Source organism: Canis lupus, chromosome 24 (assembly GCF_003254725.2).
Source record: "Canis lupus dingo isolate Sandy chromosome 24, ASM325472v2, whole genome shotgun sequence".
Classification (NCBI taxonomy): domain Eukaryota; kingdom Metazoa; phylum Chordata; class Mammalia; order Carnivora; family Canidae; genus Canis; species Canis lupus.
Window position 1 is genome coordinate 19,852,605 of NC_064266.1, and position 27,564 is coordinate 19,880,168.

General features: G+C 44.8%; 1 protein-coding gene across 4 annotated transcripts in view; it reads right to left on the reverse strand.

Annotated features, from left to right (window-relative positions):
- Window positions 1-9,781: 9,781 nt before the first annotated feature.
- Window positions 9,782-27,564, reverse strand: part of PSMF1 (proteasome inhibitor subunit 1) — a 45,464-nt gene continuing 27,681 nt past the window's right edge. For 2 of the 4 annotated variants that reach the window (XM_025469581.3, XM_025469580.3), the window contains exons 6-8: window positions 14,029-14,082; window positions 12,518-12,676; window positions 9,782-12,035 (exon numbers count right to left, since the gene is read on the reverse strand). In XM_025469581.3, the coding sequence (XP_025325366.1) occupies window positions 11,984-12,035; window positions 12,518-12,676; window positions 14,029-14,082 (265 nt within the window). In that variant the 3' untranslated portion in view covers window positions 9,782-11,983. The remainder of the gene's footprint in view (window positions 12,036-12,517; window positions 12,677-14,028; window positions 14,083-27,564) is intronic. The other 2 variants (XM_049100191.1, XM_025469579.3) reach the window with 1 other exon arrangement.

The window sequence follows — 27,564 nt, forward strand, 5'->3', positions numbered from 1 at the left end:
CCGAACATCTGGGCAATGTAACATCACAGCTGCTAGGACAGATCAAATATCTGCTCCTGCTGGCAGATTTTGCCAGGAGCAGAGGGCTGGGGGAGGACTAGAGGGGACAAGGGCTCTTCAGCTTGGTCTGCTGGGTCCTGTTCCTGGTGCCGAAGGGGTATGGTTTCAAAAGAACAAAGCCTCGGACTTGGTAAAAGCTTCACAAGTCCGGGGCTTCCCTGATGTTTCTATTCCCCCCACCTGCACTCCAAGGGAGGAGTAGATGCACAGAGTGGCAGGAGCCCTTCTAGGTAAACTGCAGCCATGCTGAACATCCCAAAGGATGGGCTGAGGCCTTTCAAAATCCACAGTGATGATAATAGAAATACTGGTCCAAGCCACATGGATTACCATGACGGCGGGGGCCTCATTTGACACAAACTTGTTGAGTGGATGCATATGGGGCCACCGATTCTGATCAGTTTAAAGGCAGTGAATTGTATTTAAGGGCTAAATCTGTTAGAAGATGAAATCCCGGGAATCTCAGGTTTTCTTGAAGCCAGAGAAGCCTGCTTTGCATCCTAATGCAGAAACTCCTTTAGAAAATTCGTATAATGGATCAAGGCAGTCATTACCTTGTCAGTGAATTAAGAAAACTTGAGAGATGCCAAAAACATTTCCCCAAGACTGCAGCTGAGCTCTCCCAGACGGTGGGGCAGAAACAGGTTTAGGAAGGAATCAGGGAGGAGCATGGTGCACGGTACCGAGAACATTCTTTGCAGGTTTTTTGATGGTAGGTGTGAAGTGGTCCCAGGAGACCCTGTGGTCACTGGACCGTGCCTCACCTCCAGGAACTGCCTCTCCTACCCGATATGCTATTAGGGTCCCCCAAACCTTGCTTCCCTTGTGTGTTAGATATCTACTTTGGAGTTGGTAAAACCTGGCTTTGAGTCCAGGCTCCACCGAGTCCAGCTCCACCTGAGTATTGTGTTCTTTATCTGTGAAGTGGGAGATGTATGAAGTCCAGTCAATATGCTCACTCCTTCCCCACCTCAGTTGGGGGATAACTGGATTAGGCCTTAAACGCCAGGCCCACATTCTACCTGCCTCCTCCCATACCTCTCATCCTACCCATGAGCATAGCTGGTTGGTTCTGTGTTAGGAATCTGCCCCCTGCCCACCCCTAGGCTACAATTACCTGGTCCACATTGCTCATTGGAATTTGAATTTCTCTCCTGTCCACCCTCTGTGTCCATTTCGCCTTCCACTTTGCAGCCAGATTTAATTGGGTCAGGTCACTCTCTGCTCAAAACCCTCCTATGGCTCCCTCTCGCTCTGGGCAGAAGCCAAAATTCTCCCTTTGGCCAGAGGTAGATGTACTGTCTAGGTCCCTCACTTGCCCCAGGCCCCTCCAAGGCTCTGAGTCAAAGTTTTATTTGTAATTTTGATTTTCTTTATTCTTTAAAGAATAAAGAATAGAATAGCCCCTGAAATTGCATAAATTCAGGTCCCCCAGACATGGGTACATCCCCCATGTGGCCCATGAAACCCTACGAAATCTGGCTCCTATGCCTCTCTGACCTATTTCTCACCCGTTGCTTCTTTGCTCTCTCCATCCACACTTGCCTCCTTGCCATTCCTGCCAGGCACACTACCACCTCTAGGGCCTTTGCACTTGCTGCTCCTTCTACCAGAAAGGCATTTTCCCTTAAAATGTGCAAGGCCCACTCGCTCACCTCCTTAGGGGCTTTATTCAGTATCACCTTTTCAATGAATCCTCTGCTGACTGCCTATTTAAAATTACACCTTTCCCCCACTCCAACATCATTCTCTTTTTCTTCCCTGATTTTTCTCCAGAGCACTAATTGCCATTCAGCTGGCTGTGTTTTATACTTACTTATTGTCTATCTCTCCCACCACCTGCCCACTGGATTGCAAGCAACAGGAGGGCTGGCATTTCATAGTCCCAGGGTTGGAACACGGCTTGACACCTGGTAGGTGTTCACTGTTGAATGAATGAACGTAACCAAAGTTTCCTCTGTCTGCTGCACTGACCCAGGCCCTGCTGGGTCCCAGAGACCCACAGCCCCTGCCTCAGCTCCTAGAGCCCCACTTAGGGATGGGAGATAGTCATGCAGAAGAAGATCCCGTGGCTGGAAGTAGGGACAGAGTTGTCTCTGGGACCTGAAGTTGGAGCTTGGGAACCCATCTGCCTCCTCTCTCAGGCCCTTGGTACTGCTTTATTATGTGGGAGAGGTAGAGGACTTTCTCTGACGGAGGAAGACCCTTTTTCCCCAGTGTTGTTGAGGAGATTCCTCATAACTGCTGCCTTCCTTGAGAATAAGCGTCACCTTCTCTGGGATTCTCTTTAAAATGTCCCCCCTAAGTACATGTACACATGTACACATACCCACACGTGCAGGAGCACATGCCTGTGCATGCACACATGTGGGTGTGCACACACATTCACACGACATCCTCTTGTCTGACCTAGCTCGGAAGCCAGGACATGTGCTCTTTTGAAGCAGTTCCAAACTAAAGCAACCTCTGGATTATTGAGAACGTACCCTCTTTCTCCAGAAGCCACAGGCCTTGCAGTTCCCAGGATGCTAACCTCACAGCAACAGTGAAGTTTCCCCTTTCCCGATTATCCTGGTGTCTCCATTCTTCCTGCTTCCCTGTGGGGTGGGGGTAGGCAGGGGAGATGTCCACAGAGTCTTTCCAACTGGCATCTTGGGAGGGGAACTGTGTGGTCCTGGCTGGGAACCAGATGAGCCAGGTCCTGTAAGTCACCCCTTCCCTGTGGGCCTCTGGGCCATCATTCCCCCTCTGGTCCTCCAGGATGAAATTGGAACCTTGCCACTCTGCCTTGTTTGGGGACTGAGGAGATCAGGAAATACAAGCAGAGGACATTTCAAAGTTAAGAGTATGTTACTCCATGTCTGGAGAGCTTTGGAAGGGCAGGAGGAGGGAGAGGGAAGGGAGGTATTATGAAGAAGCCACAGGAGCTGGAGTTCCGTCTATGGGTTCTGTTGGTGAGGAAAGTAGGGTGTTGGTCATGCTGACAAAGTCAAGGAGATGCCCTCCATCTGGGCCTGTTGATTTTTCTGAGAGAGAGTAGACTCCCTGTGATATCCCCAAGGAGGTAGGTTTTAGCTAAGGAGGGAGGAGCTTGCTGAGACCTTGTCCTGGTTGGAGTGGTAGGGAGCTCCTTGTTAGTGGAGGTATGTTACATTACTCATCAGGTGTTGGGTATCTTTAGGGATGGCGCATAGTAGAGTTGGGAGGATTTAATCAAGAGACTCCCCTCTAGCTTTCAACCCCCATTCATTAAGGAGAGCCAATGTCCCAATGGCCAGAGCCTGGCCCTCTGTATCTCCCTCATTCCCTTCTTCCCCAGATCATTCCTTTTCCTGGGTCAGGTCATCCAGGAGCAAATGAGGAGGTCCAGGATATCTGAATGGTGTTGCAGTTGGCAAGATTATTGCCTTCCTTCTCCCAGGAGGCCCCATACTTCTGAGCTTTGTCCCTACTCAAATTTCATGGTGGAGGTTGACAGATGGCCCATCAGTGTATTGGAAACTGGCTTCAGAGTCTGATTGCCTGGATGCTTGGTTAATGTCTAATGTCTCTGAGCCTCTGCTTCCTCATCCGTAAAACGGGGGCACTAATAACAGCACCTTCCCCAGAAGGCATGGCAAGCAGTAAATGAGATACCTGTAGCACACTGAGCCCAGTGCCTGGCACTTCATAATTGCCAATACAATGAGCTATTCACACTCATTCATTCGCATCTCATCAGCATTCTTCCCTGGGAAGGTACTGTGGGGACACACGCCCCTGTCCCTAAGTTAGTCATAGACTGCCTGGGGAAACAGAACAGTGCATGTCAGGGTGTGCGCGCGCGCGTGCACACACACACACACACACGTACACAGAGGAAGTATCTGATTGAGTTGGGGTCAGAAAGGGCTTTCCTGGAAGGGAGATGACTAATAGAATCTTAAATAGGGAGGTCTTATCTGATATGAGAGTGCCTGACATGGGGGAGAAGGGTATACTGGGCAGGGAAGAGCACGGGCAGAGGCTCAGTGAAATACAAAGCTCGGGGTTTACCTGGGAGGGTAAGAAAGGGGAGGAAGGTCTGTAGGTTCTGTGCTGGGGTGTTGTGCTGAGGCATGCTGAAGGGAGGCGTGTCATTGTGGGCGTGTCAGTCCTCAGCTCACAGAGTTGTTATGAGGAGTCTGAGTTCACAGTGGTATAGGGCAGGGCACAGGGCCTGGTACATGGTGAGAGCTCGCTGCCGACCATCATGATGGCCTGCAGATGTGTGTGGAAGACTCTTCTGATGGCAGATGTACTGTAGCGGTTAACACGGGCACTGTGGAGGCCAGTCCACGGGACTGTGGTCTCCAGCTGCAGCCAGAGGACAGGACCTTAACCTCCAGGCTTGTCTTGGCAGCCCGGTCCTCTACGCCCTCAAGCTGCCAAGGTCAAGGTGCTGACTGCTGCTCAGCTGGGCCTAGGGGAAGGTTAGTGAATGGAAGGATCTTCTGGTAGGAAAGCTGGCCCCACCAGGGGAGCAGGGAGGGCAGAAGAAGGGGCTGCCATGCTGGTCTTTCCCTGGGGGTGGGGCATGGGGGCCAATACTTAATGTCAAGGGCTTTCAGAAAGGGCCACGTTCCTCCCTCTCCCCTCTTCTCTTCCCATCCCCCTATCCTCCTCCTTTTTGGCTCCTTTCTTTGTGTCCACATCTTCTTTCACTAAAGCCACTCCTGAGGGTAAGGGGCCCACAGGTGAGTTGTCACTATTGCTGACTCACCTGTTAGCCCCCTGACTCTCCTCCTGAAACACCTCACCCTTTCCCATCAAAGATGAAAGCAGGGCCTACCAGGTGACATTCACGAAAGAAGCAGGTGGCTGTGGACACTGGTGGCAGGATTAAAGGGGCGCTTGCTTCAGCTCAGCTCTGGCTGGCTGGTGCCCTGTGGTGGATGGGCTCAGACTTGCTAGGGCTCCTCATTTGTCAGGAGCAACTGGACATCTGGACATTGTGGGTAAAAGGATGCTGACAGGGATTATCCCATGGCTTGAGAACTGTTGACAGTCAAAACTAAGGACATGAGAGTGTCTGATGAGATGCCGCCTCCTGGGCCCAGATATCCACCCGGCCCCTGCCCAGGGCTTCCCAAGTCACTCCAGGAGATTAGGTGCACCCTCAAGAAGTGGACTGACCTCTGCCTCTTGGCTGGAGGCTTGAAGTGCTAGCCCTGCAGACCATCTAAATGCTGGCCATCCGAGGATCCTTCTTTGTTCATTTTTTCAACAAATATTTGAGTACCAATTCTCTGCTACGTTTTGGGGATCCAGTACTGAACAGATGCAAACTGTATGGAGCGTACTCTTGAAAGGACTTGAGATAGGCCTTCTGGAGCTCAGGAGGGAGGGGTTTGTGAACAAGATGAGGTCTGTTGCTGACCTGGAAAATTTCTGATGTGGGGGGCCATGGAAGTGGCCTGTGCTGGCTCGAAGCGACAGTGGTGTTGGAAGGGCACAGGTAGCAGTCCTGCTAGGTAGGAAGGGCAGTCCTGCATTCTTTCCTGGTGTTCTGAGGCCCTAGAAAGGTAGGCACATGGAGGACCCTGTGGCTGGCGGGGCCCCAAGGGGAGAGGAGGCTGGAGCTATTGGGGGCACAGGTAGTTGTGTAGCCAGCACACTAACCCGAGAAGCAGATGGGCTATGAGCCTCTGGTGGACTAGATAGAAGCCCCCATCCCCTCTGAGGGTCCAGGACACAGCTCTCATCACCCCTCAAATTATACCTGCTGCTTACTGGGAACCCCAGCACCAAAAAAACCACCAACCCACCCAGTATGAACTAGAGCAAGAGCACCACTCCCCTACCCCATCCCCACCATGCCAGTGAAGAGATACTTTTTTCTGTTTTCCTTCTCCTCACCCTACCACAGAGGAGCAGCAAAGGTCTGAGAGGTCAGGGGAGACCTATTAAAATGGCACGTGAGCTGGAAAGTTTTACTTGGACTGGACTGAGTCTGAGAATCAAAGGGCTGTTCTTGGGCTGTAGATGTAGGGGTGAGAAAGGGGGAATTGACAGAGGTCAGCTGGATGAAAGAAAATACTTTGTGTTTGTACATTTCAATGAATCAGTTATGCATTACATACGTCAGTCATCCCATTTTTAAGTGAAATATTGTGTTCTCTGCCAGGCACTCTTCTAAGCATTTGGCACTAATAGCTCACTTAAATCTCTCAACCACCTTGCTGAGTAGATGTTATCATTACTTCCATTGTACAGATGAGGAAGCTGAGGTTAAGTGACTTGCCCAAGGTCACACAGGCTGATACCTAGCAGAGTCAAGACTCAAACTTAATAATATGCCATCAGGACTCTTATTATTTAATAACATGGGGGCAAGAGTATGTCTTTGGGTGGATCTGGGCTGTGGGCTGCCACTTTGAGGCCTGTAGTTTCAACATGTTGGGAAGCTCTGTAGTGGAAAGGCGGAAGGCTAGAGAGGGAGTGCTGAACTGGGCCAGGCCCAAGGCCCACTTAGAATCATGGATTCTCACAGATGGGCAGGATCTTGCAGACAGGTCCAACTTTAACCCCATTTTACTGATGAGGAAAGCCACAGGGCGCCAGGACTTGCCCAAGATCACTATGCCTCAGACCCTCTACCTGTCCCTCTCTTCTTCATAAGCTTCTTACTTGAATTTTATGTCCTGGGACTGCGCTCCTGTGATTCTAATCTGAAGGAGGGAAGGGAAGGACTGCCTTAGAGGCACAACACCTAGGTCCAGGCCCTTTTCTCTTACCGATGCCTGCCTGCTTGCCCCAGGAATGGATTATCCTGGATCAGAGAGTAGCCACCACAGTTTGGCTTATCCTCCAAAGGCAGCTGCACCGAAGGTTGGTGCTGACCAGGGTGCTGAACCTGGATGGCCCTTCCTCTAACACTCAGCCTAGCTGAGGGGAGGAGGTAGAAGGGAAGGAGACTCCTATGAGACCAACATGACTGTTATGGGCAGTTTAGTGGAGCTACAGTTTCTGTGGTCTGAAGCTTTGGGAAGGCCACTCAACAGCTCTGGACCTGCTTTTTCATCTGTTCAATGGAGAGAGTTGCTCTGATCCTACTATACTTAGAAGGCAGAGGTGAGCATCCCTTGGGGACAGGTGACAAAGCCCTGCACAGACCCCAAGCCCATCTCTGGGCCTGGTGATGGCTCTCAGGAGCTCACCCTCACAGAGGGGCTTCACAGGCCTGTTTCTTCCTCTGAAATAGGGGTTGTGCTGGGTAATTTCACAGGCTCCTAATGTGGGTACTCTGGGCGCTGTGGCTGTAGATGGAAGTGCTCAACAACATGAGATACACATGGCACACCTGAGAGTCTTAGACCATCCTGGGGATTATGCTGCATTGTTCCTTTTTCACACAAGTCCTGACTTCTACTTTCCAGCTTCAGGAATGGGTCCTGCACACAGATCCATGCTCCTCCCCTGGAGAGGATCTGGGGATCTGGGTATAGCAGTTCTACAAAAAGAGCACTGGCTTTAGAACCAGGCTGACTCAGGTTCTCCTCGTGGTTCTGCCATCCCTAGAGGAGCAAGCCTAGAATGTCAACTACTGAGGCTAACAGTGTTTGCCTTGTGGGTGGCTAGGGTGCTACATGAGTAGGAAAAGCTGAGTAGGAACACCTGGGTGGCTCAGCGGTTGAGCATCTGCCTTTGGCTCAGGGTGTGATCCCAGGGACCTGGGATCAAGTGCTGCATCAGGCTCCTTACGGGGAGCCTGCTCCTCTCTCTGCCTCTTTCTGTGTCTCTCATGAATAAATAAATACAATCTTTTTTTTTTTTTTTTTTTTTTAAAGAAAAGTTGAGTACACCATGGGTACCAGATAAATGCTTGTTTCTTGCATTGGAGGGCAGCTTTATGCTGAGCCTTTATCCTCCATCCATATGGCCTCAGTAATAACTGGTACTGAGCTCCAACTATCTGTTTTTAAGATACACTATTTGGCTGGATGCTGCAACGATCCTGAAGGTAGAGGTAATGCTCATTTTGTAGATAAGGCCACATGCCAACAAAGGTAATTCTGTGAGTCATACCCATGCCCACCTGATTCTTAAGACTCCTGCTTGACTTTTGAGCAAGCCAAGCTTACTGGACCTTTTCAAACTCTTTTTCTGGTTTAGAGAAAGAGGACACTACCTCATTATGGTTGTTATGATTTGAAGATATAATGGATGTTATTTTACAAGGGTACATGTATATTTAGAAACATATATGAAACACATGTGAGTGACCCATAGGTGTAAGGGAATGGAGTGGGTATAAGGGATAAAACTCGAAAAACAAAATGAGGGAGTTCTAACATGCATTAGTCATCGTGTGCCACAAACCAAGACGACTGGCTGAATTCTTTGCACCTGATAGCCAAGTGAAAGGAAGTGATACAAAGATTGTACACCAGAGCATCTCAAACTTTTAACCAAGCACCTCAGGAGACTGTTAGGCTCAGGCAAGCTGGGGAACTGTGGCTGTGGTATTCCTCTGTATCCTGGCCCATGGTGCAGCCAGACACAGGACACAGAGTAGACAGAAGCAAAAAGAAAGATGGCCAGCTATAGGAAGTAGGAAGGAAACAAGGCAAGGAGCAGCAGGTGAGGACATGGGGGGCTCTCAGAGGTAGGACAAGTGATTTATGGCACATCAACAAAAGATAAGGATTTGGAATCACACGTTTATTTTCCTTGTAAGCGACTAGGTAAACAGGAATTGTAAACCAAGCAAAAGAGTGCCATGAACTGCACTAGACTTGAAAAGGTCAGAGGAACTTCCCTAGAAGTACTTCCTAGAAGTACTGCACATTCTGATCAGAATCTTCCCAAGTCAAACCCAATCCCTCTGTAGCTCACCAGCCATGGTCACCCCAGGGGTGACTGGTTCTGATCTGTCTTGCTCAGCCTAGAAAAAATTCTTTTCTTTTTTTTTTTAAACAGAAGACAAAACCAACCATAATGAAATATCACTTTGCACCTACTAGGATAGCTATATGCAAGAAGACTAACAAGTACTAGTGAGAATTTGGCAAAACCAGAACCTTCATACCCTGGTAGTGGAAATGTAAAATGGTGCAGGCAGTCTGGAAAAGTCTAGCAGTTCTTCAAAATTTAACTGTTTAAACTGAATTGCCACACAATCGAGCAATTCCATTCCTAGGTATATACCCAAGAGAACTGAAAACCTAGGTCTACAAAGAAACCTGTTACACAAATGTCCACAGCACCATTATCCACACAAACAAAAAGTGGAAAAAAAACCAACCACTATTCATTAACTGATAAGTGGATGAAGAAAATGTGGTATATATCCACACAATGGAATATTCTTCAGCCATAAAAAGGAATGCAGTACTGACACATGCTACAGCATGGATATGAATCTTGAAAATGCTAAGTGGAAGAAGCCAGACATAAAAGGTCACATATTGTGTGATTTTACTTATGCAAACTGTCCAGAACAGATCTTGAGATCTCATCTTGAGAGAGAAAAAAGACTAGCGGGTTGCCTAAGGCTGGAAGGTGGTTAGTGGGGGGTGACTGTTAGTAGGTATGGGGTTTCTTTTTGAGGTGGTGAAAATGTTCAGGAATTAGATGTGTTGATGGATGCACAACACTGTGAATATACTATAAACCACCGACACGCACACTTGAAATTTATGAGCATATGATATATCTCAATAAAGCTGTTTTTTTTTTTTTTTTTTAAAGAAGGCACAGGTTATGAAGTGCTGATATTTATTGTTAAGGCTCCCACCTTTCCATTCCACAGGACACATCCACAATACCATTCCTTTTGGCTACTTGGCAACTGCTCACAGCTGGGAGGGGGAAGTGGCCCAGAAGAGGACAATCACAGACACCATGACTTGAAAGTTCCTGAAGGCCCCATTCACTACCCCCACACAACTAAGACATTGTATATGTTTCTTAGTGTCCCTGATACAAGGAGACACATGCAAAAAGTGGCAGATTCTGCAGAGGAGAATCCCTGAAGTTTGTTTTCAGAAAACAGAATTGTGTATAGGAGCATCCTTTCGACCTCTAGTGCTAGAAAACCTAAGTGGCGAATTTATTGTTCCAATCACCTTTTCCTTGAATCATGGTTCTAAAAGTGGTCTACTTTCCCTGCCTGTCTGATGGTTTCTAGTGTGATGTTCCTTTAAATGCTTCCTTTCATAATAAAGGATGCTTGTGTGACCGAAGTGTCCCAAGTCCTTTCTGTAGCAGGTATGACCCAGTTCCCAAAAAGAAACCTCCATCTACCTGCAGGCCCTGGACTGATGACTGCATTTGCAGCTCTGCCTAATCTCTGAGTCCCTCTCCAGAGTGGAAATGTTCTAAAGGCTTCCAGAGTGTCTTTTACTAGATTGGTGCCTGAGATAGGGCCTGCCAGAAATGCCTGGGGAGTCTGCTCATGCTAGCCTCCTGACCCAGACCCCAACTTAGTTTACCCCTAACCCACTCTCAGGCAGGGCAGACAGGCAGTTCCAGTCTATAGCATATTAGCAGACACCTCAGGAAGGCTCTGGTAGCTTATCCTCTACCCACAGATAAATATTATGTCCTAGTATCCGGGAAGGAACCCAAGGAGCTGAGATGTAAAATGACCCACCAATGGATGAAATGCTAGTTGCGGAGGGAAAGTGACTAGTGAGTGCCTTGATCTCTTGCCTCTGAGCCTGATGCTCTTTGGTGCTCTTTCCACTCCAGCACAGGGGTTCATCACTGACCACGTCTGTCAGGCCTCGGGCTGAAAAGGATCCGGAGAACACCAGAAGTCAGGCGGTCCTGGACAAAGGACACAGGTTTCTAGAGGCTGGGGCTCCCTGGTGAAAGGCCCTCCCTGGGTTGTTTCCTGCTTTAGTAGCTCCTCCATCCACCACAGCCACTGGCTTCCAGAGGCTGGGCTCCCTGCTCCTTTCTGGAGTTCAATACCACACTCTGATGGAACCCATGCTCCTGTGCTCTTCTTGTCTGGGCCCCGAGGGGGACTTCCCTATAGTTACACTATAGGGAAGTGCCACACAGAGCCTCAAAACTTCATTCCTTCCTCTGCTCCAGTTCCTAGCAGTAGCTACACAGAAGCAGACCCCAGAATGTTTTAGAGTAGGAAAGGCCCCTCAGATCTCATAGGCCACAAGAAAGTGGACGGGAAAGCCCCTTGGGTTAAGTTGGTAGCAGAAATGAGCTCAGACTTCAGGTCTGTTTATTCTGCTTAGAGGCTGCCATTGTCCAGGTACAGACAGACCAGAGGATGTGTGCAGACAGGCAGAACTGGAGGACTCTGCCCTTCTCGGAACGACAGGCTTTTTGCTACATGCCTGCCCTTGTGAAAGTCATCCTTAGGGCCCTATGGGGTTTCCAGTCCCTCATTTTCATCTCTGCAGTCACATGGGGACCCACTTAGTGAGGTCAGGAGCAAAAAAGCAATCTATGAAGAGAAGGTGCAAGAACAAGCCCCGGGTAGGAAAAGAGTCATTTAGCCCTACAAAGACAAGCTCTACGTGTCAGAAATGGAAGAAGCTGGGCAGTAAAGAACAGTGGGAGACTGGCAACATGATTTTTGTATTGACATTTGGTTCTTATAATAACATCCAAAATGCGTTCTGTTCTTATAGCGCTGCAGCTGGGACTGCATCAGACCAAGTGTATATGTTGCCGGAGTCTCCTTTGAGAAGTGTGGGGCAGCTGGTGGGGAGAGAAACACTGATTTCTCTATGGGACCTATATGCAGCCAGGTGGAAAGCTGCAGCAAGTGCCTTGGCTCTGACAGGTAGGGGGGAGGCAATCCCAGCCGGCCCGCAAACACATGGGCAGAGTCCCTTGCCCCCAGCCCGCAAGAACACGGTTGCTGATGGGGCCAGCAGTGGCAGCTCCAGGAGAGTGGAGGGAAGGCTGGGATGTTACATTCTTGAGGCCTTCACAGGTACATGTCATCGTAGCCCGGCGGGGGGAGATGGTCTGGGTTAGGTCTGGAATGGAAAGAGGGGCTGGTGAGTTGGGAGTGATGAATGCGGTCCTGAGCTGAGGGAGTTTGTCCACCAGAACAATGCAGGATTTTGTGGGGTTTAAGAGCATGTGCTCTACGGTCATGGTTTGAATCCTGATTCTCCCACCTTGGAGAGTTAATTCATCTTTCAAGGCCTTGATTTCTATAGGATGTGGACAGTAATATGCACCCAGGAATCCTGAGTTCCTGATGCAGATTAAATTTCCTCAAGTATGAGTAGCTCCTCCTCTGAGTGCTCCCTGAGAGGGGCTGGAGGAAGGGAGGCATTGAGGGATCGGGAGCTCCAGGGAAGTATCTGGCAGAGGCCTGGAGGAGGCTCCATTCCCTTGGCAGTTGTGGATGGAGCCCAGTGGTGACTCTGTACCTGGAGTCAGATCCCTTGTTCCTGCAACACGGAGCAGAGCTGCCATCAGGCCTTACTTCTCAGCAGGCCTGAGTACCTACCCAGATGGGCTGGTCCCAATGGGTCCAAAGGGGTCAAAGCGTGCTCCTGGGGGCACAGCGCCTGGAGGAAGACGGTTTGGGAGGCCCGAGGATGGGTCAATGAGTGCTCTTGGGAAGCCAGATCTCAGGGGATCCACGATCATGCCACCTCTTCGACACCTGAGGCAAGAAAAGATGTGTGAGCAGGAGTGGCAAGCAGCTGCTGGAGAAGGGGCGAAGGAGGGGAAAGGGGACCAAGAATGCGGGGGGGGAGGGGGTATGTACTCTGCACAGCCCAAGCAGATGTAGGTGGATGGTTGCCTGAGCGCCATCTGCGCAGGAAGTGTGCAAGAACAAGAATGCAAAGAGCACACCTTTCTTGACACTCATGGCCTGGCCTGCTAGCTCTTCGGGCTCCCTGAACCCACAAAATTGAGATTCCTGCCATGTCCTACTTGCAGGGGGGACAATTTTATCAAGAATAGGTGCCACGGGTGCCTGGGTGGCTCAGTCAGTTAAGCGTCTGCCTTTGGCTCAGGTCGTGATCCCAAGGTCTAGGATCAAGCCAAGCACTGGGCTCCCTGCTCAGTGGGGAGCCTGCTTCTCCCTCTCCCTCTGTGCCTCCCCCTGCTCATTCTCTCTCTCTCCAAAATGAATGAATGAATGAATGAATGAATGAATGAATACATAAATAAATAAAAAGAACAGGTGCTGGAACCTGCCAAGGTCAATGTAAATCCATCACAAGGCTCTGCAGAGTACTACTTTAGATCTAAGGACTAGTAGTAGCTTGGAGACAATTCACAAGGCTGGCTTTCTTGTGTTTCCTTAGAGGGGCTCAGGGTGATCCATGACAGCACGTAGGTTGCCCAAGTCTGGCTCCTGTCAGCATGGAGTTCCATGGACCCAACCCCCTTGTGCTCAAAGCAGGATGAGTGAGTTGATGTTCCCCAAAATTTGAGGTCACTGTTCCAGCTTAACTATAGGCTCCTGTGATTTCCCACTGTCTAAAAGAAAGGCTCAAGTTGGGGTCACTTTGCAGCAGAGATTAAAATCTACTCAGAAGCATTCAGGGAAGACAGGGCATAGCCAGGCTATAATGACTTTGTTGGGTGCCTGACAACCACCACACACAGTCTAATGGGGATCAGAGACTCCCCCAAGCAAGTAACGTTGACCTTTGAATAGCCCTGAACTGCCCATCAGTCTGTGGCCCCCCGTGTGCTCTTCAGTCTGCACCTGAGAAACCTTCCATCCAAGGGAGGCTGTGGTCCTCCACCAGGGCCAGTAGGCTAAGGCATGACAGAGGCTGCTAGCTGGGCTTGCTCAGTCATTCCCAAAACACAGGGCTTTCTGGCACTGCTCCGGGCACAGCAGAGCAGAACAGCGGCAGTGACTTGTTGGCTGCTCAGCTACAGCAGCCTCCTTCACCCCAAAGGAGTCTGACGAAAAGCTCTAAGATTAGAAGATGAGCTGGGCTGAAAAGTCACAAGAGTAGGTTGTGTTGCTGCCCCCTCCCCAGCAGTACTCACCCAAAGGGGTCCAGGTCCTCTCCCCCGACAGCAAATGGGCCCAGGGGATCACACCTGAAACAAACAAGGGGCAATTACCATAAGTCCCAGAGCAGTTGGGCTCGTGGGTTCCCAGGGGCTTGAACCTGACACCTGCAGGGCCCAAATGCATTCCCCGGTATGGGGGGAGGGGAAAACCTGTGCCTGAGACCATAACACACCAGACACTTCAAAGTGGTCTTCGGCACAGACCAACACTGATAATATTACAGAGGCAATAGGAAAGGAGCTGAACACGAAGCTGAAAACAAGGAGGATCTCCAGACTGTCAAAAATACAAATATTAACTGTGGTAACCTCCAGATAAATTTTATTTATTTACACATTTCTCAAGTTCTTAAACTTTGTGTAAAGAACCAAGAACTTTTAGATCAGAAAATATCGGAAAACCAAAACCAGAACTCCAAGACTAAGATTTAAAAGCTTCCAGGAGTGGAGTGAAATGGGTGCCCACACACAGCTAGAACAGGGCTCCTCGGCCTTTTTCCATGATGGCCTCTGTATGACACTTCAATCCCACAGACACCATGTATCTGTGTACTCACTGCAGCCCGCTGGAGGGCCACAAACCACTGCAACCTCAGAGTTTTTCACCCCCATACCAAGAGCCCATTTTTGCTCTCCCTGGGTATGCACGAGCTAGGAGCATGAAATGAGGGCATGCTTTCTGGAGAGCAGTTCTATACTGTCTAACGTATATACCACATATGCGTCTTTCAAAAGTCAGGTATTTTCATACTTTTTTTTTTTTTTAAGATTTTATTTTTTATTTATTCATGAGAGACACAGAGCGAGAGAGAAAGGCAGAGACACAGGCAGAGGGAGAAGCAGGCCCCATGCAGGGAGCCCAATGTGGAACTCGATCCTGGGACTCCAGGATCACACCCCGGCCTGCAGGCGGCACTAAACCGCTGCACCACCAGGGCTGCCCATTTTCATACTCTTTGATCCAATAGTTTTATATCTAGGTATCTGTCTTAAAGAACACATCATTCAAATGAAAATATCACATAGAAGCTTTAATCAAGGGAACTGGAACTGGCCTAGATAGCAGCCAGATAAGCATGTTACGGTATATTCCTAAATGCAATTATGAAGACCATATATTCTTAGAGTGTTTTAAACTGATAAGAAAAAAATGCTTATGCTCTGGTGTTGACTGTGGGGGAAAAGGGAGAGTCTAGGAAATCAAGGGTGAGAAATGTGTGTGTGGGTGTGTATGTATAAATAAAACTAGAAAGAATCACACTGAAAATATAAACAGTGATAGTTGCTCCTGGGATGATTTTCTTTATACTTTCCTGTTTTTTTTCTATAAAGGATATAGATATAATAAAAACAAAAAAGATTTAGAATTTGCAAAAGTGTGCTTTGGAGTCTGCCTGGAGCCCTAGTGAGCAATATGAACCTGGCAGTTCTGGGTTTGGGGTGGGGCGGCGGTGGGGGAGGGCGGGTCTTGCCAGACCTTAGGAGCTTTGTAAACTTGTAAACAGCAGCTAATAAATGCTTATAGGTAAGAAGCCCTTAGTTAAAGAACTGGGAAAAAAAAATCTAAATGAGGTGTTTCTTCAGTCAGTTCTACCTAATAATGCTAGAAAAGATACTGTAATTTAGGTGGACGTGGCTAGATTTCCAAGGGAAGGAATTTTTCCTGACCTAGATAACTGTTCCCAAGTCATGGTTCATGGAGCTGGTGGTGGAAATTTCTGGTGACCTCTGTTATCATCCTGCCACCCTTGATACACCAGGTATACTGGAGAGCTGAGAGTATCTTACTTGTTATCCCCAAGACCTGCTCTGGTACAGATCAGCAAACAGAAGGGGCTTCAAATGGCTATAAAAATGCCTGGGACAGAGAGCCAAATTGCTCCTGAAACACACAGCTTTCTTTCTCTCTCCTAGGCCACAGAGCATGGCACAGGGGAAGAAAAAGGGAACAATGAAGGCTGGAAAGGCAGCTGCCAGGCCCACCCCAACCACTGTGTACTTGAAATTGTCACAGCATATCCTTTGACTCAACATACTTAATGCAGCCTTCATTATAACACATGCACACTACTCTGAACTTGTTAAATACATGCTCAGAACCCACATTAAAATAGTCTCAGTCCAGAATGTGTTGAATGAGGCAGATTACAAGAATTAAAAGGTAATTTTTGTATATAGTTTCTGAAATCAAGCCCCTACTACTTCATCTGAAATCAACTGAAGGAGAGTGTTACACACTAATGCTGTAGGCAAAAGTGCCTGGCTGGGTTCATGTGGTGGTATGTCCTAGCTCCTATAGGGGCTCCGCTAGGGGATTTGAGTGTGATCCTGACCACAATTTCCTCCTTCTGTGCTCCCCCTCCTCCTAGATAAAAACAACACTCCTCACTTCTGCTACCTAAAAAAGGTTTTGTACCAGTCTTACGGAAAAAACAAAACAAAACCAATACCTGGTTTTCAGAGCTCTTTTGATTTCAAAATTGCACATAAAAGACTGTGGGCCCATCAAAGTAAAAATGATCCCTCTCACCCCTGTTCCCAGCCTCCCAGGTCTTCCTATAGACAACTAAGATATCAGTTTCTTACATGTCTTCCCAAAGATACTCTGCATATATAGACAGCAAGTATATATCTCTATTTTTTTAAACAGATGAATGTGTTCAACTCCTTATATATATTATCTTATTTCATCTTTGCAGCAGCCCTCTAAGTACATATGTTCTTTAGGATTATTTTACAGATGAGTAAACTGAAGCTCACAGAAGCAAGGTTTCTATACAAGGCCACACAGGTAGTTAAGTGTCGGCCCAACTTCAAAAACCATGCTGTTTTAACTGATGTGTTGAAACCGTTTACATTTAATGTGATTTTTTGGTGAGATATTTAGATTTATATCTACCATTTATTATTTGTTTTCCAACTGTTCCCTGTTTTTCATTCCTCTGTTTCCTCTCTCTTTTTTATTCAATTTTAGTGTTTCTGACTAGATCTCTTTGCAGAGTTGCTTTCCCAGTGGTTGCTCCAGGGATTGAGTGTACTTAATTTCTTCAGTCTACTTAGAAACAGTATTTTAGGGGCATCTGGGTGGCTCAGTCAGTTAAATGTCTGCCTTTGGCTCAGGTCATTATCTTGGAGTTCTGGGATCAAGACCCAAGTCAGGCTCCTTGCCCAGTGGGGAATCTGCTTCTCCCTCTACCCCTCACCCTACTTGTGCTCTCTGTTTCTCAAATAAATAAATAAAATCTTTTTTAAAAACCCCAGTTATTTTACCATTTCAAGTAGAAGGCAGAGAACAAACCAGCACATACAGGTCCATTTATTCTCCTCCCTTTATGCTGCAGTTGTTCCACATTACACTAACATACACTAAGATGCTCAATTTTTGCTTTCAACTCTAACACATTTTGGAGAATTCAAGATTGGAACAGTGAATTATATTTACTCAGACATTTACCATTTCTATTGCTTTCTTTTATTCCTGATGTTCCAAGTCTCCATCTGGTATCATTTCCCTTCTGTCTGAAGAACTTCCTTTAGCAATTCCTTTTGAGAAGAGCTGTTGACTATAAATTCTCTTAGTGTCCTTTCACTAAGAATATCTTAATATCCTTCGGAAATAAAGCAAAATATTTGCTGGATACAGAATTCTGGGTTAACAATTCTTCTTATTTTACGAATATTGATCTACTTCTTCCTGGTGTCCATGATCTCTAATGAGAAATCCACACTCAAGTTCTTACTCTTCTATAAGCAAGTCATTGTTTTTCCCTACGCTTTCATTATTTTTTTTTCTTGATTTTTAGTTTTTAGCAGTGTGATTAGATGTCTGTGCATGGACTTCCTTGGGTTTATCCTATCCAGGGTTTGCTGAGCTTTTTGAATTTGTGGGTTTATGTCTTTTGCCAAATCTGGGAAATTTCATCCATTATTCTCTTGAAATAATTTTTCTGTACTGTACTCTTTCTCCTCTTCCTCTGAGACTCTGATCACCGCAATGTTAGACTTTTTATAATTGGCTCACAAATCCCTGAAACTTCATTTTTAAATCTTTCTTTTTCTCTGTGTTCAGACAGGATAATTTCTAGTGCTCTATCTTTAAGTTCACTCTTTCTTCTGTTATTTCCATTCTGATACTCATTCATCCAGTGAGGTTATTTTGATTATTTTTCATTTCTAAAATTTCCATTTGGCTCTTCTTTTATCTTCTATTTCTTTGCTGAGACCTATTATCCCACTCATTTCAAGACTATCTGTCTTCACTTCTTGGAGCATTTTTATAATAGCTACTTAATATCTTTGCTTGCCAGATAATTCCAACATCTGTGTCATTTTGGTGCTGGCATCTGTTTGTTGTTTTTTTGTGAGTTGAAGTTTCCTTGGTTCTTTGTATGCCCAGTGATTTAGGACTGTATCCGGCAAAACTTGAACATTTGTTATGAGGCTCGATGAATCCTGGTATTTTTGTTTTAGTAGGCAATCAACATAGCTGGGTTCAGAATCCAAATTCTGGTTTCAATGTCAGTCTGTTTTCAACGCCTTTTGCAGTGCTATTCAGTTTTGTACCACATATGTGCTACAAAGCATTGTCTGAACCACCTAGGCAGTTTTACTCAAACTGTACTGTGCACATTAATCAGTGGGAGATCTTACTAAACTGTAGATTTTAATACGGAAGACCAAGAATGGGACTTGATATTCTGCATTTTTTATAAGCTCCCAAGTGACATGATTTTGCTAGTCTGGGGAACACAGATGGCTAGGCCTGTCAGGTTCAAGTTCAGCTATGAAATTTTGGTGGTCTGGAATTATTTACTTTGTTCTACTAAGTGTGGAAACCTAGGACTGGGGACATGGAGATGCTGAGAACTGTAGACAAAAGCATGTATGTGCTCATGTAGTAGAGTGCTCTGAGCAAGCAGGGCATGAACCCTTTCCTTTTCCCCACCCTGAGAATATCCTGTGAGTTCAAGGGTTAGCTGGGGACTGAAAATGGCTGGGAAGTATTGTGCTTTTAGGCTAGGTGAACAAAGATTTTTAAAAGAAAAAAAAGATATGCATACATTATACTAACTGTAAGAAAAATGTCACCATAATCTAACATAATGATTCTTTTTGTTCTTTTCTAGTCTTCTTTCATAAACATGCTTTTATAAAAGTATAGTGTTGTAATTTCAGGTCCCATGGTTTTCCTCCACTTATGTCCTATATTTCTTGAGTTGTCTGTCTTTGCTATTGTCATTTTTAATGATCAACTAATAATCACTCAAGTGAAGCAAATTTTTAACATTTAATCTTCTACTGTAGGTACTAGTATTGCTTCTGATCTGAGTAACTATAAAGAACGGTACAATGAATAACTTTTGTGTAACTGTTATCCTCTGCCTGTCCCACCATGATATGATGGGGGCAACCTATTTCTCTGGTCAAAAGAAAAGAGTTGTGTCTGGGACCCTCAACTGCATCTGACTTAGGTAATTCAGAAGGTGAGATTTGGGTCCTGCAAACTGATGAGATTCAGGTAAGAGTGGACACTGAGCTGAGTAGCAATGGGTAAGACTCTTCAGAACCTTAGGGGAGGGAAGATGCATTTTGCATTTGGGAGGCCAGGGGGTAGACTGTGGTAGGTAAAATCTCTAGAAATGGTCGCTCTTAGTATTCCACACTGTCTAATCCCCAGAACTTGGGTATGAGAAATCACTCTTGTGATTGTTTTATAGCAAGTTGCTATAGTATAGTACAGTTGACTTCAAAAAGGGGAGATGATCTGAACAGGCTAATCTGCTCACATGGGCCCTTAAAAAGCAGAACACTTTCTCTAGCTGGCAGTAGAAGAGAAGGTGGAAGGGAAGAGTCAAAAGCATGGGCAAGACTTGACAAACTATTGCTGGCTTTGTAGATGGAGGCCTGTGAGAAGAGGTGTCGGAAGTCTTCAGGAGCTGAGAGAGGCCCTCAGCCAACAGCCAATGAGGAATGGGGACCTCAAGTCATACAAAAACAAGGAACTGAATTCACGTTCGATCAACTTACAAATATTATGGGGATAATGCTTTTCTAAATAATTTGAAAGAAAAAGGGGACTAAACCCAGCAATATGGCAAGGATCTGGAAACTTTAAAATATAGCGGGAATGACAAGTAGTACAACTGTTTAGGAGCACAACTGGGCAACATCAAAATCTTTAAAAACATGCTTAGTCCTTAATGGAGCAACTCTACTTTCAGCAATGCATGCTAAGGACATATTCAGAGATGTGCTCTGAGTGTGAATGTATGTTCACTGAGGTGTTAGCTGTGGTAGCCCCAAATTAGAAATGACTTCCCATGTATCATCCTTGATTTGTCTCCTCTTTGTTAAGCCAACCCATCAGCAAGTTCTGTCAGGTGTACTTCCAAATATACCCAAGATCATCTGCCTTGCCTGCCACCATTTACTACCTACTACTACTGTTTCTTGCCTGGGTGCCTGTGTCAGCTCTTGACCTGGTCTTCATGTTTCTACTCTTATTCTTTTATAATCCATTCTCTACAAAGGAGCTAGAGATTCAAAAATAAAATGTAAACAGGATGAAGTCCCTCTTTTGTTAAACACACCCAGGGGTTCCTACTGCTTCTGATCTTGCCCCTAAGGCTCTGAATGCCCTGGCCCATGCTTACCCCTGCAGTGTCATCACCCATCTGTACCCCACCAATTTACTGTGCTCCAACCACACTACTTAATCTGTTCTCAGAACAATCCAAGACAAGATTGTTTCTTTCAAAATGATTGCTGATATGTGTGTTACAAGGAGGAAGTAATAAGGGCTGAATCCTGCTCCAGGTGTTTATGAGCTGTGTTGGTTTGGATAAGTTAATTAACCTCTCTATGCCTCAGTTTTCTTTTCTTTAAATGGAGATGACAACAGCACCTAGCTTTCTCTACTGCGAAATATGATAACTGTATTTATTTCTCAAGGTTAAGTATCAAATGAGAGTATTTACAAAAGCATAACACCTGGTATGTAGCAAAGAGTTCAATAAATGGTATCTAATATTCTATTATTATATCACAACTTCTGCTTTCTACTGCTTGTGATCAAGTTACTTATTATACATGAGCCTCAATTTTCTTACTTGTAAAATGGGGATAGCCCTTATCAATCTTATAGGGTTGAGAGGATTAAGTAAGAGAATATGGATGATATGCCTCGCCTGTTGCTTCAAACAGTTGGCACTCAGTAAGCAGTGGTTGTATAATTATTATTGAACTAGCTTTGCCATCCATGGGAGAAACTAAAGAGATCAAGTTTATTTGGCTCTAAGATGAAAAGCAATGAGGGCAAAATTTAAGAACAGGGAATAATAGTTTCAAGAGCAGTGAAAAATGAAAATTTGATTATTAGGGTGGCATAGGTAGAGGAGAATTCTTCTCAAAATATGGAGGATCAACTTATCAACATAGTAAAATATCAACCTATCTTGTACCACACATAAAAATTAATTTCAAGTAGATTATAGATCTAAATACAAAAGGTAAAACAACAAAGCTTCTAGAAGATATATATGAGGAATTCTCCATGACCTTAGGGTAGGGCAAAGATTTCTCAACAGATCAAAAAAACACCAAACAAAGGAAAAGCATTGAGAAGCTAGATTACATAAAAATTAAGAACATTTTATTACAGAGTGAAAAGCCAAAGTATAAAGGGAAAATATTTCTAATACATTTATCTGACACAGAACTAAAATCAAGAATATACAAATAATGCCTACAAATCATAAAAAGATAAGACAACCAAAGAGAGAAATGGTCGAGACTGATTTGGAAGATGCTTCAACAAAAGGGGATATCTAAAAGGGCTTGTAAACATTTTTAAAAGAGAAAGGATTCAAAATGTCCTCCACAGAATCTTGGAGGTCCCTGAAATTCATTTCATTTCAGGGGGTCCATGAGATCAAAACTATTTCATCTTAGAAGCTATCTGCTTTTGGGGTACCTAGGTGGCTCAGTTGGTTAAGCATCTGCCTTTGGCTCAGGTCAAGATCTCAGGGTCCTGGATGGAAATGAGAATCTAGTTGTCTTCCATACCTAATGATAAACAGGTCGCAACAATATGAAACAAGTCATTCTTTTCATAAAATTTTTGTGTTTGGGGAAAAAATAGATAGTTCTGTAAAAATTTCTATTTGTGTTAACATGTAGTGGGTTTATTATTGTTATTTTTAAATAAATTAATGTGTAATTTAAAAATTTTAGTTGTAACTTCTAATATGATAAATATTGATTGAACCCCAACAAGAACTCTTTAATAATTCAAAATTTAGTGATTTCTCCTCAATGATTCAGAGTTCAAGGTTTCTGAGACCAAAAATGTTGAGATCCACCAGCATAGAAAATATAACTCAATGAAGTTAAAGAAAAAAACTATATACAGCTGCATATAGCCTTACTATTTAAAATGAAAAATTGAACATATTTAAAATATCCCATGGAGGTTAGGCAAACTACAGCATATCAGCAAAATAAAATATCAGATACTAAAAAAAGATATATTTAGCATTTTAGTAAACAGATTTAAAAGGAAAATGCAGAACACAAAATATTGGAAACATTAAAAATATGTAAAGAGACAGATTGGGACTGAAAATGAATTTTGAATGGCAAGAGTTCTATATCTAAGGATTTATTTTTAGTGAAGCCAGTTGAGCATAAGAAAAACTGGTTTTTCAAAACAGCGAATAGATTTGGGGCATACAGTCTGAATGAGGACAGATGGAGCAAAGTGAAATGGGTTAGAATTTTAAGACAACAACAACAAAAGTTAGGCTTAGATTAAAACAAAAACAAAAACAAAACAACAAAACCAAAAAACCGTTCCCTTACAGATGGGCTGTTTTCAGTAATTCTTCCCTAGAGATTTCAGGAGTAAACAGACCTACTTTTCACAACCAATTCTCCATCACAATGGAATGTCCTCTCCATGTGTACTCCTGGCCTAGAAGCAGCCAGCATCAAACCGGCAGACCAGTATCCTTGACAAGCTCCCAGTACATGTCTCTGCACTCAGGGAGGCAAATCTCTTTCTGCACTGCAACAGACATTTGATGTGTTTGCTTCTGGAGGTTTCCAGGGGTGGACTAGACAAGATGGGGTGTGGAAGGCAAGCAGTGAAACACAGGACCGTGTCCTACAGGAAGGAGGCAGAGGCTGCTATTTCCCGGCTCAGAGCACAAGCCTCGGCTGTTCAGTGATGGGCTAATTAACACCCTGCAGCAGCCAGATGGGCCGGCTCCTAAGTTGCTCTTTCCCTCCTTCCTGCTCTAAAGCCCCACCCCCAAATCCTGCATTTGAGGGAAAAACAAAAAGGTGAAAGTGTGAGTGCTGGTTGCTCAGCAACTTGGTGGTAGTGGGGGCTCTAATAAAGGAATGGTGTCATTCCAGACATCTGTGCTGACAGAGGAAGGGGACTGGTGAAGAGTGGGGGTGGGGGTGAGTGGCTGACAAAAAGCCTTCTAAACATTCCGCCTCCTCTCCAACCATGTCTTGTAGTTTAATGTCCTGGTCCTGGGAGACGGATCTGCTTGAGAAAGACCTAGCTGAGGGAGGGCAAGGGGATGGATTTTTCTCCACGCTCCACATGCACTCACTATATTGAATTTGTACACAAATTGATTATTACATGAACTAAAACTGGATAGTGCAGTGGGGAAAGCATAAGCAGAGTTAGAACCACTTAATGGCAGACTGGGCCCAGTCTTTACCTCCCAGTGAGGTAACTGGACAGTTACGCTATGTCCTTATCCACCTTCTCCTCCTGTGTAAAGCTGGGATCCTAGTGATCGCACAGATCTGTCTGGAAGATGAGCAACCATAAATGAAATCACCTAGTTCAGTGGTCAACACATGGCCAAACAGCCAAGAAATGGCAGTTATTCCCCTCCTCGATAAACACAGCCAATATGGATGATAAAGAGACTATGTTTATAAGGGCCTGGGGCCTAAATATAGTCACCCAACCCACCCTCCAGGTCCATACTCTCACATCTAAGTGGCTCCACTACTACATCAAATCCTTTTCTGGGGGGAAGAGGCTAGGTCTTTAAAAATATAAAACAAGGTTCTGTCTTTGGGAGGACCCTCTACTAATTAACCCTGGTAGTCTGGTTTTGAGCTTGACCATGAATGGGATCCACTGGGTATTTATCAAACCTTTACTATATTCTGACCAATGAACTTGACACATGACATTCACCTACATATCAATATTAAGAGATACAGGAATAATAATAAAATAGGCGTAATAATTCTCAGAGTGCAGATCAGGGGACCAAGATCCTCCCAGAGCTAAGTGTGCTCACTGAAGGACAGGTAGAGCTACAAGGTCAGGGTTTGAATCTAGCTGATCAACTCCAAAGCCTGTGCTCTAGAATACCATATAAATACTCTCTTGTTGATATGGGGGGGCGAGGGTGTGGATGTGGAAAAAAGGGACCAAGTCCCCTGTGCTAAGAGTGGTATGCTGAAACAATGAGGCTCAGCATTCAGCCTTAAACATTGTCCCCCTCCCTATCCCCACCACCGCACTAGACTCTAACCACTTCCTATCCTTCCAGGGCTCTGTATAGGACAGGCCTTCATGCTGGAACACGCTTCCTACTCTACTCTTCACTGACTAACACATCTTTCTCATTCTCTAGGAGCCCACTGAAAGGTCAGTCTCTTCTTGCTGAAGCCTTCCCTGAACACCAAGTGTGGTTCAGGCTCTTCTTCCATGTGCTCCCCAGTATACTGATGAGATGACAGCAGGAGCAGAAGGCATCACTGGTCTTCATGAAGCACCCAAGGCTAGATCTAGGGCCCACACCTAGTGAGCTCAAGAAATACTGTGGCCTTAAGAACCTAAGTGGCTCCTTAGCACCAACATTTTTAAATACTGTGTATTTTAAAATAAAAAGAGTTACAGGAAAAATAGTGCAGAGAAATCCAGTTTTCTCCAAGTTATACCACCACAAAGCTCCCTCATGCTACCCCGCCCACCTTTATAATCACACCTACAGCCTGTCCCCATCCCTAACGTCTGGCAACCACTAATCTGTTTAGCATGTCTATTAATACTGTCATTTTGAAAATGTGTAAGTGGAATTGTACAGCATATGATCGTTTGGAATTGGCTTTTTTCATTCAGCATGATGACCCTGGGGTCCATCCTAAATGTCACTCCTTCACATTGCTGAGTAGTATTCCACAGGCTGCACTGCAGCATGCTTACCCACTTAACAATTCAGGCACATCTGGATTGCTTCCAGTTTTTGGCTGTTACAAATAAAGCTGCTACGAACATCTGTGTACAAGCTTTTGTGTGCATAATTTTTGTTTCTCTAAGATAAACACCTAGGGGTAAGATTCCTAGATCATACTAGGAAGCGTTTAAGAAACTGCCAATGTTTGGGGATCCCTGGGTGGCTCAGTGGTTTAGCGCCTGCCTTTGGCCCGGGGCATTATCCTGGAGTCCTGGGATCAAGTCCTGCATCAGGCTCCCTGCATGGAGCCTGCTTCTCCCTCTGCCTGTGTCTCTGCCCTCCCTCTTTCTCTCTGTGTGTCTCTCACTGATAAATAAAATCTTAAAAAAAAAAAAAAGAAAAGAAACTGCCAGTGTTCTTGAGTGGCCATACCATTTTATGTTCCCACAAGCAATGAATAAGAGATTGAGTTTCTCTGCACCCTCTCCAGCATTTTAAAACATTTTAGCCATTCTAGTAGGTGTGAAGGATTTGCGTAATTTGCATTTCCCTAATGGCTATTGGTGCTGAATACCTTTTCACCTGCTATGTGCCATCTGCGTATCCTTTTCAGTGTACTATCTCTTCACATCTTGTCCCATTTTCTAATTGGATTGTTTTTCTTAACCTGTACACTTTTGAGTGTTCTGTATCTTTCTAGATATGATTGCTTTGTCAGATTGCTTGATTGCTTTGTCAGATGCATCGTTTGCAAACATTTTCTCCCAGTCTGTAGTTTATCTCATTCTCTTAACAGGGTCTTTCACAAAGCAAACATTTTTAACTTTGATGAAGTATAATGTAACCATTTCTTCCTGTTACAGACTGTGCTTTTAGTGTCCTTCCTTTACAGTGTTGCAGCATTAAGTTTCACATTTAAATTTGTGATCTCATTTGAGCTATCAGCTCACATTCTTTCTGAGCCCTGAGCTGGTACCCTTGCTGAACTCATTATTAATTACTGTTGTTACTGCTATTATTTGGTAGATTCCCTGGGATTTTCTATGTAGACCATAATGTTACCTGCGAACATGAACTGTTTTATTTCTTCCTCTCTTAACTGTATCAGTTTTATTTCTTGTCTTAATGTGGTAGCAAAATTTTCCAGTACTACCCAAATAAGAGTGGTGAGGGTAGGGGAATCCCTGGGTGGCTCAGCGGTTTAGGGCCTGCCTTTGGCCCAGGACGTGATCCTGGAGTCCCAGGATTGAGTCCCGTGTCAGGATCATCCCTGAATGGAGCCTGCTTCTCCCTCTGCCTGTCTCTCTACCTCTCTAAATAAAATCTTTTTTTTTTTAAAAAAAAAAAAAAAAGAAAAAAAAAAGAGCGGTATGGGTGATATCTGTGCCTTGTTCCTAAGGGGGAAAGCAGTCAGCAGTGAATTTTAAGTAAACCATTTTTGCTCGTATGATGATAAACCCATAAAATATCATTTAGGTACTAACTAACTACTCTCTAATAGAAGGAAAGACACAAAGTCTCAATCATGAACAATTATTATCAATTCTCTTATGATTTGAACCCAGGAACCTCATTTCTACTGTTATATGTTCACATTTCCTAAGCTAAGGCTAGGACTTTTTTTTTTTTTTTAGTTTATTGAGATATATTTCATATACAATTTATCCAGTTAAAATATACAGTGGTCTTTAGATGTTCACAGAGTATGTAAATATTCTAATTAGAATATTTTCTGAACCACAAAGAGAAACCCTGTACCCATTAGCAGTCCCACCCTATTCATCATGCCCACTAAACCCTCCACTTCAGTTTGTGGCAACTACTAACCTGCCTGGTCTCTATGGATTTGCCTATTCCAGACATTTCACATAAAATCACATAATATGTAGCTCTTCTCACTTAGCATGTTTTCAAGGCTCACACAGGTTGTGACATCCATCAAGTACTTCATCCTCTTTTTACTGCTGAATTAACATTCCACGGTATACGTGTTTCACGTTTGTGTACTTGATCATCAGCTGATGCATAATAGGCTGTTTTGACTTTTTGGCTAGTATGAATAATACTATGGATATCCATGTACAGAAGTTTGTACATGATCATGTGCACAAACAAGTGCTATTTCACTGTGGTTTGGAGTTCCATTTCCCTAATGATTAATTAGGGAATTTTCACAGGCTCATGTGCCACTTGGACACTTTTGAACCATTTTTAAATTTTATTACTGAGTTGTAAGGGTTATATATTCTGGATACAAGCGTACTATCAACTCTGATTTGCAAATGCTTTCTCC